Source organism: Panthera pardus, unplaced genomic scaffold (genome assembly GCF_024362965.1).
Source record: "Panthera pardus isolate Hobbes unplaced genomic scaffold, ASM2436296v1 HiC_scaffold_27, whole genome shotgun sequence".
NCBI classification, from domain to species: domain Eukaryota; kingdom Metazoa; phylum Chordata; class Mammalia; order Carnivora; family Felidae; genus Panthera; species Panthera pardus.
Genome location: NW_026526843.1, coordinates 33,282,470 through 33,296,546, shown reverse-complemented (window position 1 = coordinate 33,296,546; position 14,077 = coordinate 33,282,470). Strand labels below are relative to the sequence as shown.

At 41.1% G+C, this 14,077-nt stretch overlaps 1 protein-coding gene across 3 annotated transcripts in view; it reads right to left on the bottom strand.

The window, feature by feature from the left end:
- LRCH2 (leucine rich repeats and calponin homology domain containing 2) overlaps window positions 1-13,871 on the bottom strand; it is a 98,515-nt gene extending 84,644 nt beyond the window's left edge. Inside the window, exon 1 of one of the 3 annotated variants that reach the window (XM_053892134.1) lies at window positions 13,486-13,871. In XM_053892134.1, the coding sequence (XP_053748109.1) occupies window positions 13,486-13,837 (352 nt within the window). In that variant the 5' untranslated portion in view covers window positions 13,838-13,871. The remainder of the gene's footprint in view (window positions 1-13,485) is intronic. The other 2 variants (XM_053892132.1, XM_053892133.1) reach the window with 2 other exon arrangements.
- Between the last annotated feature and the right edge of the window lie 206 nt (window positions 13,872-14,077).

Genomic DNA, 14,077 nt, shown 5'->3' with positions numbered 1-14,077 from the left:
CAACTGATTTTCAACAAAGGTGACAAGACAAGTGGATGAGGAAAGAAATTTATTATCGAGAAATGGTGCTAGGACAACCAAATATCCACATGCAAAAGGATAAAGGTGGACCCTGATCTCACACCATACACAAAAAACTAAAAATGGACAATACACCTAAATGTAAAAGCTAAAGCTATGAAATTCAAACAAAAACATAAGGGTAAATCTTCATAACCCTGGGTTAGGCAATGGTTTCTCAGGTATGGCACCAAAAGCACAAGTAACATAACTAAAAATAGATAAAATGTGCTTTGTCAAAATTTCAAAATTTTGTGTTTCAAAGTAGAGATCCCACAGAATAGGAAAAAAATATTTGCAAACCATATATCTGTTAAGGGATTTATGTACGGAATTAAAAAAATAAAAACTCTTATAACTCAGTAAAGATAAGACAGCCCAATTAGAAAACGGGCAAAAAGTCTGAATAGATATTTCCATTAGGAAGATATACACATGAGGAGATGCTTAACAGCATTAGTTATTAGGGAAATGCAAATCGAAACCATGAGGAGATTATACTTCACACCCTAAGATGGCTGTCAACAAAAATACAGGTAATAACAAGTGTTGTCCAGGAGGTGGAGGAATTAGAATCCTCACGATGTAAAATGGTGGCGCTAGCACTTTGGAAACAATTTAACATTTCCTCAGATTGTTAAACATAGAATTACCATGGGATTCAGGAATTCCACTCCTACCTATATACACGAGAAAGTGACAACAGACATGTACACAAAAACGTGTACATCAGTGTTCACAGCAGTATTATTTATAATAAACAGCCAGAGTGGAAACAATCCAATTGTCTATCTACTGATGAATGGATAAATAAAATGTACAATGGAATATTATTCAGATTTAAAAAGGAATGAAGTACTGATACATGCTACAACATAAACGAACTTTGAAAACATTATGGTAAATAAATCTGTCACAAAAGGCCAGATACTTTATGAATCAATCTATATGAAATGTCCAGAATGGGCTAATTCTATAGAGACAGAAAAGAGATAGGCGGTTAACTAAGTCTGGATGAGGGGAATGAGAGGGTAATGGGGAGGGATTGCTTATAGTTATGGGGCTTTGGGGGAACACAATGGAAATATTCGAAAATTACACTGTAGTGATGGGTGCAGAACTAATAATCAATAAACTATACACTGTAATTTTTTTTATTTTGTTTTTTTTTTTAATTTAAGAGAGCTTGCAGGCACACACACGTGCATGCAGGGGTGGTGGCGGGGTGGAGGGAGAGGGAGAGAGAGAATCTTAAGCAGGCTCCTTGCTCAGCATAGAGCCCAATGCGGGGCTCAACCCCATGACCCGGGGATCATGACCTAAGCTGAAATCAAGAGTCGGACGCTCAGGGTGCCTGGGTGGCTCAGTTGGTTAAGTGTCAGACTTCGGCTCAGGTCATGATCTCACAGTTCCTGGGTTTGAGCCCCACAGCTCAGAGCCTGGAGCCTGCTTCAGATTCTGTGTCTCCCTCTCTCTTCTTGTCCCCTGCTGTGCTCTCTCTCTCTCTCTCTCTAAGAATAAATAAACTAAAAAACAAACAAACAAAAAAGAGACCCTCAACCAACTGAGCCATCCAGGTGCCCTTATACTATCTATATACTTTAAATGGGTGAATTTTTGTTATGTGACTTATAACTCAAGAAAATGTTAAAAAGAAAAGGAGTAAGCAGAGATAGATCTGGAAAAAAAGATCTGTGTCTTAAAATATGAAACTGGACCTCATTCTATTATATAAAAATCAATTCCATATTGATTAGGAACTTAAACATCCAAAACAACACTTTAAAACTCTTAGTAAAAAAGGTAGATGGATATATTTCACACATTCTTAAAACAAGACGCAAAAAGCAATAACTATAAAGCACTGACAAAGTTGACTGTATTAAAATTTTGAACATTTGCTCATGAAAAGACTTCTTAAAAAGCAAAAAGAGGGGCGCCTGGATGGCTCAGTCGGTTAAGCGTCCGACTTCACCTCAGGTCATGATCTCGCGGTCCGTGAGTTGAAGCCCCGCGTCGGGCTCTGTGCTGACAGCCCAGAGCCTGCAGCCTGCTTTGGATTCTGTGTCTCCCTCTCTCTCTGCCCCTCCCCTGCTTGTGTTCTGTTTCTCTCTGTCTCTCAAAATAAATAAATAAGCAAATGTTTTTTAAAAATTTAAAAAAAACAATTTAAAAAAATAGCAAAAAGACAAGTGATAAACTAGGAGAAAATACTCACAATATGCAAAGTTGACAAATGAGTAGTGTAAGGAATACTCTTTTTAACTCATAGAATTCTGTAAGAAAAGGACAAACAACCAATAGAAATGGGGCAAAATACACAAAAAGTTATTTCACAGTACAGGAAACACCTATGGCCAAAAAGACATTTGAAGGTATGTTAACATCACTCGTGATCAGAAAAATGTATACCAAGAAACACTTCACTGAAACACCATTTTAAACTCATTTGGCCAAAATGTGTAGATCTGACAATACTATGTGTTGGAGATCTGGATTCGTAGGCTCTCTCATACATGATGAAGGAAATGTAATTTTTTTTTCATTTCAGAGAGAGAGAGAGAGACCGCATGCACAGGGGAGAGGGGCAGAGGGAGCGAGGGAGAGAATAGGGAATGCTAAGCAGGTTCCTCGTTCAGCGTGGAGACCGACACAGTGCTCGATCCCAGGACCCTGGCATCATGACCTGAGCTGAATCATGAGTCTGGATGCTCAACCAACTGAGCAACCCAGGAGCCCCAAAAGAAATGTAAATTTTATACCAATCTGGCAGTGTCTCAAGTCGAACGCTGGCATGCCACATAACCCCGAAATTCCACTACCAAGTGTATACGCAAGAGAAATTCTTGCACGTGCACCACAGGAGACATAATAATACTTACAGCAGCACTGTTCACAAGAGCAAAAACGTGGCAACAACCCAAATGGCCATCAGAGAGAAAGTGAATAAAGTATAGTATAGTCACACAATGAAAGATAAATATTAAGTAATACAAAAATTACCAGTCGTATAGAGCATAGTGTATGCGTTAGCTTTTTGAAACGTTTTTTTAAATATTCAAGACAAGGAATAAGCAAGGTATTGTTACGGAGCCAGCTTACTGGCTCCAAGGTGTGTTAGCAGCTACGAGTGACAATCAGATCTGCATATTAGAAACAGTGCTGTGGCTACAGTGTGAAGAATTGGATTTGAAGCATATAGGAGGCAGAGAGAGATCATTCAGGAAAAGTGCTGATAAGTCCAGTTAAAGGTGAGGGGAGGAGGACCTGAATTACAACAATAGCGGCGAAAATAGACAGGAAGGAAAGAGATCTGAAAGCTATTCAAAGGGCTATGCCCAACAGGCCTTAGTTCCTAACTAGATATAGAAGGGAAAGGGAAGAGTCGAAAATCGTTCCCAAGTTTATGGTCTGGGTGACCAGGGGGCCTAAGGTCAATAGCAAGAGCTGGTATTTTAACTTATTTTTTTAAGTTTATTTATTTATTTGGAGAGAGAACGTGCACACGAGGGAGGCAGAGGCAGAAAAAGAGGGAGAGGGAGAATCCCAAGCGGGATCTGTGCCAATAGCAGGGCTTGATCTCACGAACCAGGAGATCCTGACCTGAGCTGAAATCAAGAGTCAGAGGCCTAACCAACTGAGCCACACAGGCACCCCAGGAGCTGATTTTTTAAATATATTTTGAGTTTGAAGAGACTCTAAGATGTCAATATTTATGTAGTTTCCCTCTTCATGAGTAACTATAGAATCTGATCCTTTCCCCTACCTCCAATATCCTCTATAAAGCCCTCTCTGATGTTCTACCAATGCAATCAGATGTCACCTCTCCCTCTTTGAACCTGCACTGTGGCAGTCCTCTCTATACACTACAGGATCTCTAGGGGATTCCAGGCCTCTACCCACTAGATGTCAGTAGCATTCCAAAGTTGTGGCAATCAAAACATCTCCAGATATTACTAAATATACTCTACCGCAAATCTTCCCTGGTTGAGAACAATTGATCTAGCCTATACAGTAGATACGTGAGTACAAATAAGTATTTATTTCATAGCACTATGAAATCATAAATTCCTTTAAGGCAGCAACTTTACAATCTTGTCCATATAGGTAAAATAGATATGAAAACCCCATTCTTTTTTTTCTTAAACAAATGTTCCTTTGGGGCACCTGGGTGGCTCAGTTGGTTGGGTGTCCAACTCTTGGTTTTGGCTCAGGTCATGATGTCTCAGTTTGGGTTCGAGCCCCGCATTGGGCTCTGTGCTGACAGCCTGCTTTGAATTCCCTCTCTCCCTCTCTCTGCCCCCTCCCTCACTTGTGTGCTCTCTTTCTCAAAAAATAAACTTAAAAAAAATTTTTTAAATAAAAAAAAAACAAATGTTATTTTTTTAAGTTTATTTAGTTTTGAGAGAGAGAGATACAGAGTGCAAGCAGGGGATGGGAAGAGAGAGAGGGAGACACAGAATCGGAAGCAGGCTCCAGGCTCCGAGCCGTCAGCACAGAGCCCGACGCGGGGCACGAACTCACAAATTGCAAGATCATGAGCTGAGCCAAAGTCTGCACTTAACTGACTGAGCCACCCAGGTACCCCATGACAAATCCATTCTTACATATTAAGGCAGGTTAAGTTATCTATGTTCACAGGGTGCCTGGGTAGTTCAGTTGATTGAGCATCTGGCCCTTGATTTCAGTTCAGGTCATCTCACAGTTTGTGAGTTCAAGTCCTGCATCAGGCTCTACGCTGACAGCACAGAGCCTGCTTGAGATTCTCTCTCTCCCTCTCTCTCTGCCTCACCCCGGCTTGAGCTCTCTCTCTCTCTCAAAATAAATAAATAAACTTTAAAAAAAAGTTATCTATGTCCAATTTACTATTTTTAATTTATAAATATCTTTAAAAGTAATTGATTTCTTTGTAAGTTTTTATTTATTTATTTTATTTATTTAACTACACCAAACATGGGGATCGAACTCTGACCCCAAAATGAAAAGTCACATGCTCTTGTGAGTGAGCCAGGCAGGTACCCCTAAAAGCAATTGATTTCCCACTGACACAGACATCCCCAACCAAATAGCTCAAAGTATTAAGGATTTACATATTGTAATTACTTTTTTAAGAGAGGAAGAATTCTAGGGGTGCCTGGGTGGCTCAGTCGGTTAAGTGTCTGACTTCGGCTCAGGTCATGATCTCACGTTTCGTGAGTTCGAGCCCCACGTCAGGCTCTGTGCCTGGAGCCTGCTTCAGATTCTGTGTCTCCCTCTCCCTCTGCCCCTCCCCCGCTCATGCTCTGTCTCTCTCTGTCTCTCAAAAATAAAGATTAAAAAAAAAAGAGAAAGGAAGAATTCTAGGCTGTGCATTCTAGAGCCTCTTTGGGGCATAACCATCTAATGAAGTGATTTTTGAATGCAATCCAAATTCACAAATGTTCTAGAACTGGTTAGTCTCCGTAGAATTCAAATAAAAGTTTATGATGCAGTTATTTTATTTCTGTCTTTTGTCATCTTGAATCCCTAATATTATGCATAAAATTCTACTGAAAAAGACTGAAGTGATCAATTTAAAGGTAAAGTGACAAAAATCTCTGTCAAAAATCATACAAGAGTACATAAAATTAGATTTACGTCCTTACTTGGAAAAAAACAACTTTTAAAATTTTTCATATCAAAAAATACATTAGAAAACAGCCATTGTTTACCCATTACAGGACACTGATATTCTGTAAGTGGAATGCTGTCAACTTACAATTTATTTGAAACAGGAGAAATGTAAAGATTAAAATTTAAAACTTGACCTTTAGAAGACTTGAGTGCACTAGTTTTTAAGTGAGACTAAACATAAACTTAAATTACAATTATAAAACTGTCTTGTACAGGGGCATCTAAGTGGCTCAGTCAGTTAAAGCATCCGGCTCTTGATTTCAGCTCAGGCCATGATCTCACAGTTCCTGAGTTCGAGCCCCGTGTCCAGCTCTGCACTGACAGCACAGAGCCTGCCTGGGATACACTCACACTCTCTCTCTCTCTCTCTCTCTCTCTCTGTGTCTCTCTCTCTCTCTCTCTCTCTCTCTCTCTCTCTCTCCTTCTCTGCCCTTCCCCTGCTCATACTCCCTCTATTTCTCTCTCAAAATAAATAAATAAACATTTTTAAAAAATAAAATAAAACTGACTGGTACAGCTTTTATTATATTAAATGGTTCCCTGGAATGTAAGGTGTTCCTTTCTATAAAGGGAAGCAGACAAAACTTTCTGAAACTTTCCACAGTATTAAAATGATTCAAGAAGTACCCAAATATACCAGAGTGTAACAAAACAGAGAGAACTAAAAGATTTCCCCTCTAGGTCATGATGAAAAACTTTGGGGGCGCCTGGGTGACTCGGTCGGTTGAGCGTCCGACTTCGGCTGAGGTCATGATCTCACAGCTCATGAGTTTGAGCCCCGCGTCGGGCTCTGTGCTGACAGCTCAGAGCCTGCAGCCTGCTTCGGATTCTGTGCCTCCCTCTCTCTCTGCCCCAACCCACTCGCGTTCTGTCTCTGTCTCTCTCAAAAATAAATAAAACATCAAAAAAATTAAAATTAAAATTAAAATTAAAAAAATAAAAACCTTGTAGAATAAAGGATGGGTATCACACAGTTTAAGCATCCCTTAGAGTGAGCTGTTGGGATGGTCTAGGAGAATGATATGCACTTCTGCACAGTTTCACAGTGCCTTGGAAATTAAACAAATACTATGTACCAGGGAATGAATAAGCTGCAAGTCTTCAATTATTTCCATTGGTGAAATATATTTTATTTGTGAAAAGTATTCCTAGCATCATCTTTTATTTTGTCCGTACACTTCTGGATCTTGTCCCACTTTATGCTTTGATGACAAATAAATGCTTCAGAGTTTGTATTACAGATCATCTAAATCCAAGTATTAAATTTTAAACTTTAAGCAAAGTGTCCCTATAAATCCAATTCCGAAATATCCCGATCAACCACTTCTGTTCTTTTACCTGCCACAGAGTATATATATTTTTTCATAAAATATGATAAGCTCATATTTTCCAAAAGCTACTAATTTAGCTGCTTACCACACAGTCCTAATTCTAAACTGTGGCTTCTTCTCCAAATTGATTCCTTAAAGCACTATGCTCTAGGGGCGCCTGGGTGGCACAGTCGGTTGAGCGTCCGACTTCAGCCAGGTCACGATCTCGCGGTCCGTGAGTTCGAGCCCCGCGTCGGGCTCTGGGCTGATGGCTCAGAGCCTGGAGCCTGTTTCCGATTCTGTGTCTCCCTCTCTCTGCCCCTCCCCCGTTCATGCTCTGTCTGTCTCTCTCTGTCCCAAAAAAAATAAATAAAAAATGTTGAAAAAAATAAAAAAATAAAAAAAAAAATAAAGCACTATGCTCTACTGAACACCTTTTCCTACGCTCATCAACCTTTTCCCTGATGACACTGCCTCAATTCTTTACGATTAAAAGTTAAGACATTAGCGTCCCCAGACATCTAACTTCACTTGCACCTTAGTCAGGCTACTTCTCCGATCCATGGCTAACAGCTCCCCACCCTGTTCTTACTTCCCTCGCCCTCAAATAAAGGTCCTCTCTCCTCCTCCTCTTGCATTTTAACACCAAACTCTCCACCAGTTTCCTCCTCTCAGCCTCTTAGTATGTTTGCGAAAATACAGAGTAAACCTTCGGTTAACATCTGCCCTTAACACGCAGTGTCTATTCTCAACTCTGTGTTCATAACAGTTTTTCCCCTGAAATTCTGCAACTGCCCTTCCTACCTAACCATAACTTGATCCCATGCTGATTGTTTATCGCAAGATTCAGCATACATCTAACTTTAAAGGAAGCTTTCTCAAACTAACTTCACCCCCACTAAAAGGAAGCCTTATGACACAGTTTCACATCACTTATTTGTAGATTTTATAAAAGCATACAATTTTGAATATTCTCATATAATTCTTTTCCTTTTTATGAATATTTTAGTAAGTTTCTTTTTTAAGTTTGTTTATTTATTTGTTTGTTTATTTATTTATTTATTTATTTATTTTTTAGTAATCTCTACACCTAACATGGAGCTCCAGCTGAGCCAGCCAGGCACACCTATTCTTTTATAATTGTCACACATAGTCCTGTACACATTCAACTACTATGTTACAAACCCTTCAAGGACAAGAACCACGTCTTTTTCTTTTGTACTGGCTAGTCATGTTTCCAAAGTTGGAGTTCAATAAAGGCTTTCTTAATGAATCTCTTCTAAAACCGTCAGAAAGAGAAGCATGGCGACAAGCTAAGCAACTATCACGCGACACAGAACAAAACACACTGCTCCACGAGCGAAAATTATATAACCTATGAAGTTAGGTAAGCATTCTCCAGAATAAATACCTTATTAGTAGAGTGTTTAGTTGAACGAGAGCTTTATTATAAAGGCAGAATGTGTCACAACGGAAATGACACTGGAATGGTGAGTGCTACCGGCGGAAAACCTAGGCTCTGACCCACACTTTGTCATACGCTGGCCATTTCGCTTTGGGCAAATCACTTAACCTCTCACTACAACAAGGAGTAATTACTATGTATACTCTGCCGAGCTCACAGGGTTATTATTAGGATACAATAGTATAATGTACATGAAAGCGCTTAGAAATTTATAAAGAACTATATAAATGGTAATATTTTAATGACGAACATACCCTCCAATTTAAGATGACATTTTATTTTAAAATGTGAACTTACAAAAGAGAGCAATTAGGGGCACCTATTTATGCTGTAGAAGAATTCATCACTGAATAAAATAAATCGCTGCAAGGCGCAGCAACTCAAATTCAATCTAGAGCAAGTAAGCGATGAGTTAACTGTCAAAAATGTGCTTCACGTCCAATTTTCCAGGAAGACACGTATTACATAAAGCGAAGTAGATATCTGAATCAGTCCACAAAATCACCATCGCAGGTCCATTCCACTGGATGCACTGAGAGGACCTTCATCTACAATCAGATGCTGCAGAGTTTATCTGGCTCCATGGTACAACCTGATACAATGCACCACATGCCCCGCAGTTGAAGGGGTGAACCAGCACATGTAGGAAATAGTACAGTTGACTCCAGGTTTACAGGAAAACATGTGATCAACCGGGACACAGCACGATCTGATGCGTGTAAGAATTCCTAACTCTGTTTCACAGACCTATTGTTTATGGACATAAAGGGGTAGGAAGAAGCAGGGGGAGCAGCTGCAAGTAGGCTGAGACTTATTTGTAGCACTGGTGACAAAGTCAAAGATGAAAAGCCTCAAGATTTGTTTGGGTGGCTATTAAATAATTTTCAAGCTGTCTTAAGGTCAACAAATTATCACAGTATCCACAGAGACGAAAAAGTTCTAGGTAATTTCCCTGTGCCTTGCCAAGTCTACCTATAGACCGTGGAAGACAAGACATTACAACAAGAGTCAGCTACTTTCCTGAAATGGATTACCAGCTTTCTCATCCCTGTTTTTATGTCTTTGTATAGACGAGGACTTTAACCAAGAAGAATCTCAAAGGCAGACATATTCAAAAAGGTCAGGAGCACAAACCACCAATTGAAGATTCAAGTAAATTAGCAAACTCTCCCTTTTAAATATTCATCTCCTGACAAGGCTGCATAATTAGTTAGCTTTGGGCTACATCAGAGCAGAAGAAGGGGAGTGAGCTAAAGAGGGGAAAAGAAACAAGGAGAGCAGGCGGGCAGGGCCAGGTGAAGAACACACACCAGAAATGCAAAGAAGGTAATGAAACATCAAAAACAAACTTGGTCAATGGCTACCAACTATCCATCTTCCCTCACAGCAAGACTATTAATAGAGAAAACAAGATTTTGCCGCTACGTGTTTTGGGGGCACTATTTTCTTAATGCAAAGTTATTGAACAGTATTAAATATAAACCAGTGCAAATATAAACTGAAGAAACTATAGCTTCTTGTAAGTTTCTACTCATTAGAGGCATGATATAATGGGAAAAAAATGTGTCTCTGCTTCACCAAGTCTAATAAAAATAATACTGAGGGGCGCCTGGGTGGCTCAGTCATATATAAGCATCAGACTCTTGATTTCGGCTCAGGATTTCGGCTCTGGTCCTGATCTCAAGGTGAGATGAAGCCCTGAGGCAGCTCGGCGCTGACAGCAGGGATGGAGCCTGTTTGAGATTCTCTCTCTCTCTCTCTCTCTCTCTCTGTCTCTCTCTCTCTCTCTCTCTCTCTGCCCCTCCCCCACTCATTCCCTGGCACTCTCCGCCCCCCAAGTAAATAAATAAACATTAAGAAAAGTTTATTCCTAGGTATTTAAAAACTAATAAAATAAAATGCAAAGAATACTGAACTAGATCTTGAATACATAGCTCCTAGTTTTGATTTTGACCCTCTTGACAAGTGACTTTGGTTTAGTCACTACATTCTTATCCATGTTCTCATTCACTTAAACAGAATTTCTTGAGTACCTTAAAAATGAGCTATTTTAGAGTTTCTCGGGACCCTGACTACACTTTAGGATCATCTGGGAAGACTTTAAAAACAAAACAAAAAACGAGCCTCTTGGCCCCTGAGATTCTGATTTAATTGGTCTGGGGTGGAGCCCAGGGTTTTTAAAAAACACTCTCTTGTGATTTTAACGTGCAGCCCAGGTGAAGAACCACAGGTCTATCTTGTCTTGTGGATGTATATGTGAGAAACAGCAAAATGATACAAAAAGCCTTCCCTGCTTCCTTTGAAATTTATCAATTTTCCCTTCTTATCCAATTTAGTTTTACCCCCAGATTCTCACCACCTCACGCCTAGATTAACAGAATACCTTCCTACCTATTTTCCCTTCCTCCAGTCTTCTCCCAATCCAATAAACCATGATATGCTTGCCTAACTAATGAGTTTGGTTCTGAAACATTATCCCACTGAGAGTCATTTCAAGTGTAACAATACCAACAAACAGAACTGTTTTCATCAAACGGAGGATACTGTATGTATACATATGTGTATGTATGAGCGTGTGTATGTGTGTATGTATCATCTCAAACGTGCTCTATTCTTCTTCAGTTTCAGTGTACCCGCCTTCATTTATACACAATGAATACTAGTCCCCTAACATACAAAAATATTGCCCCTAAATAGTTCATGACTGAATTTTGTCAAAAATGAACGGCAAATGAGTCACTCACAAATTTCTCATTTAAATCTGGAAGGGTTCCCACAAGGAACACGCATTCGACTGAAAAAAAAAGTACAATGAGGTGGAATCATCTCAAACCCTCTGTGTTACAGTAGACACCAATAAAGTTTATGACAAATGAATGCTTGCCAACGACAAATACGGTTCTGCTTTGTGTTAAAAGCTCGCCTCAAGAAAACCAACTGAAGGCTTAAAAGCTAAAGATTATAAGCACACAAGATGATACTGATGCGTATGAAAAATATTATCAAGTACGATATAAGCAAGAGAAGACGAAACAAGGAAATGACCTATCCCCTGCCTTTAAGTAGCTCCCCATCGTCTCAGGGACCACATGACACAAACATAAAAAGAAACTAAGGCCAGCACTAGCAAGTATGTGGTAAAGACAGTAAGTACCATAAAGACTCAAAAACAGGGAGACTGCTATGGACTCAGGGAGTCACAGACAGCTTCTTGGAAAAGCTGGGGCTTGAACAAAACTAAATAGGTGGAGTAAAGGAAGAAATCCCAAGCATGTGGGTGACCTTCAACAAACATGAGGCAGAAAATTCATTAAATACATTTGAGGAACAGGGAGTTGACTTGGTCGGAACAGAGGGTTCTATGTAGGAGTGTTTGGGGGTAATAAGGTTGCAACAATAAACTGCAGCAGACAGTGAAAGCCCTGAACGCCAAGCCAGGATGCTCCAACTTTGTCCTACAGATAGATCCTTTACAGGTTATAAAGCACAATAAGCAAAACAGTGTAGCCTCATAATGATGCAGTCTGAAACCATTTTTCTTGAAGCCTTTGAAGAACATACCAAGTACTATAATGGTTTGCCAATATATTCATGAATATGTGAACATATTGTTTATGAAATGTGTTCAGAGTGAAGGAGTAAATACTCAAACATGCTTTCCAAAATACAGAATCAGCGATCGATTACGCATTCAGAGTTCTTAGGGTAATTCCTAAGAGAACACTGGGCGGAAGCCTTCAATTTTAGGTTTTCCTCCTCTCTGCACCCTCCTCCAAACACATATCTAAATTTAATATCCAGAAACTGAACACACTGAAATAGTGTTACTCCGAAAATAAGAGGCCTTTTATTACCTCTCATTATGGGCGAATTTACTTGCTGTACTGTTTCAAAATTACATCTATTAAAATAATTTTATCCATGATCTCTTTCAGCAAAGCAAAAATAGCTAACAAATGTAAAGGTTATGAAAAGCAAAAAACCCTTCATCAAACCAAAACACATTTAAAATAATCAGCACTGATTTATAAGACAGAGGGGAGAGAGAGTATGTTCATAACAAAAAATGCCATCCACAACAAAGAGTACCAGAGAGTGTACGAAGAACATTACAATAGCCAATTTCTCAACCAAAATGATAAGCCATTAGCCCACAACTCCCTGAAGAACAGAGTTCATTCTGTCTCTCAAAAATGCCCTTCAATGTTTTGGCTATTTCTGCTATAAAAATTAGGACTCTTAACATAACTCAAAAGAAGGATCCTTTCCCCTAGTAACCAGACACGTTAGTGATTGATGATTTCATTTGCCACTGCAGCAAATACTAATTTAACCACCACTACCTTCTCAACACCAGGAAAATGAAAAATCTCAGTCTTTACAGGCATACGTGACAAGAAGGCAAGAATATTCTCGGATGATTAACACACACACACACACACAAAATAAGAACACAAGAAAACCGTGGCAATGCTGCTGTCGCTGTACTACGAAAAGGAATATGCCATTCTTACAGGCACGTATGCCTTTAAAGAATATGTAACAATTGTGATTTTATGTATTGTCTTTTTTTTTTTTTTTTTTTAACCCGTCCGGGGAAAGATGGGAACATCCAGGAGAGTTGGAAGAAGTGCATTAAGGAAGGTGTCAATACCTCCCTCCCTACTCCTTACTGGACAAAGTCGCTTTAACAATAATGCTCTTTCACCCCTCACATCCCGCCCGGTTTCCATACATCCTTCAATCAGCACACACGCACGCGCGCGCGCGCGCACACACACACACACACACACACACACACACACACCCGCCACCATTCCCTCCTCTCCCCCTCACATTCAGGAGAACAGGCTGCTCCGACTTTGTCAGTCTCGCCGCCCCCGCGAACCCGCCCAGACCAGCAGAGTCCAACAACGCAGCCACGCAGCCACCTACTCCCCCCACCTCCTCCATCCGAGCCCAGCTTCCCCTCCCCGCCCCCCCACCCCGTCCTGTCACCTGCTTGGGTGGTGTCCGTCAGGTCGTAGCCGCTGCCGGGGAAGTCTCGGAGTTTCCTACCGCTGAGGCTCAGGATGCCGGAGTTGCCCGCCTCCTCCAGGGCCCGGTCCAGGCTCCTCACCGTGTGTTGAGGCTGCAGGCTCCCCGGGTTCCACTGCGGCCCGTTGGGGAACGGCTGACCGAAAAGAGTCGGTACCGGGATGGGCACCACCAGGGTCCCGCCGCCGCCGCCGCCTCCCCCCCCTCCGGCTCCGCCACCTCCCCCTCCGGCTGCGCCACCGCCACCGCTACTTCCACCTCCACCACAACCGCCGCCCCCACTGTTAACACCACCTCCCTGACTCGCCGCCATGTTCCTGGGAGAGAGAATAGCCCCCGACAATACTCTCAGCTTGTGCCGCGAGTGTAGGGGATTCTTAGGACGCATGCGCAGGCTGGGGGGGGTGGCGGCTGGGGGGGGGCGAGGTTGAGGGTGGGAAGGAACCAGGGGGCGGGCTGGGAGGAGGTGTTGGGTAGAGAAGAGACGGTGTTCAAACGTGCAGAAGGCTTGCTGTAAGAAATGTGTGCTCAGAGGAAGGATGCTAAATCTCGG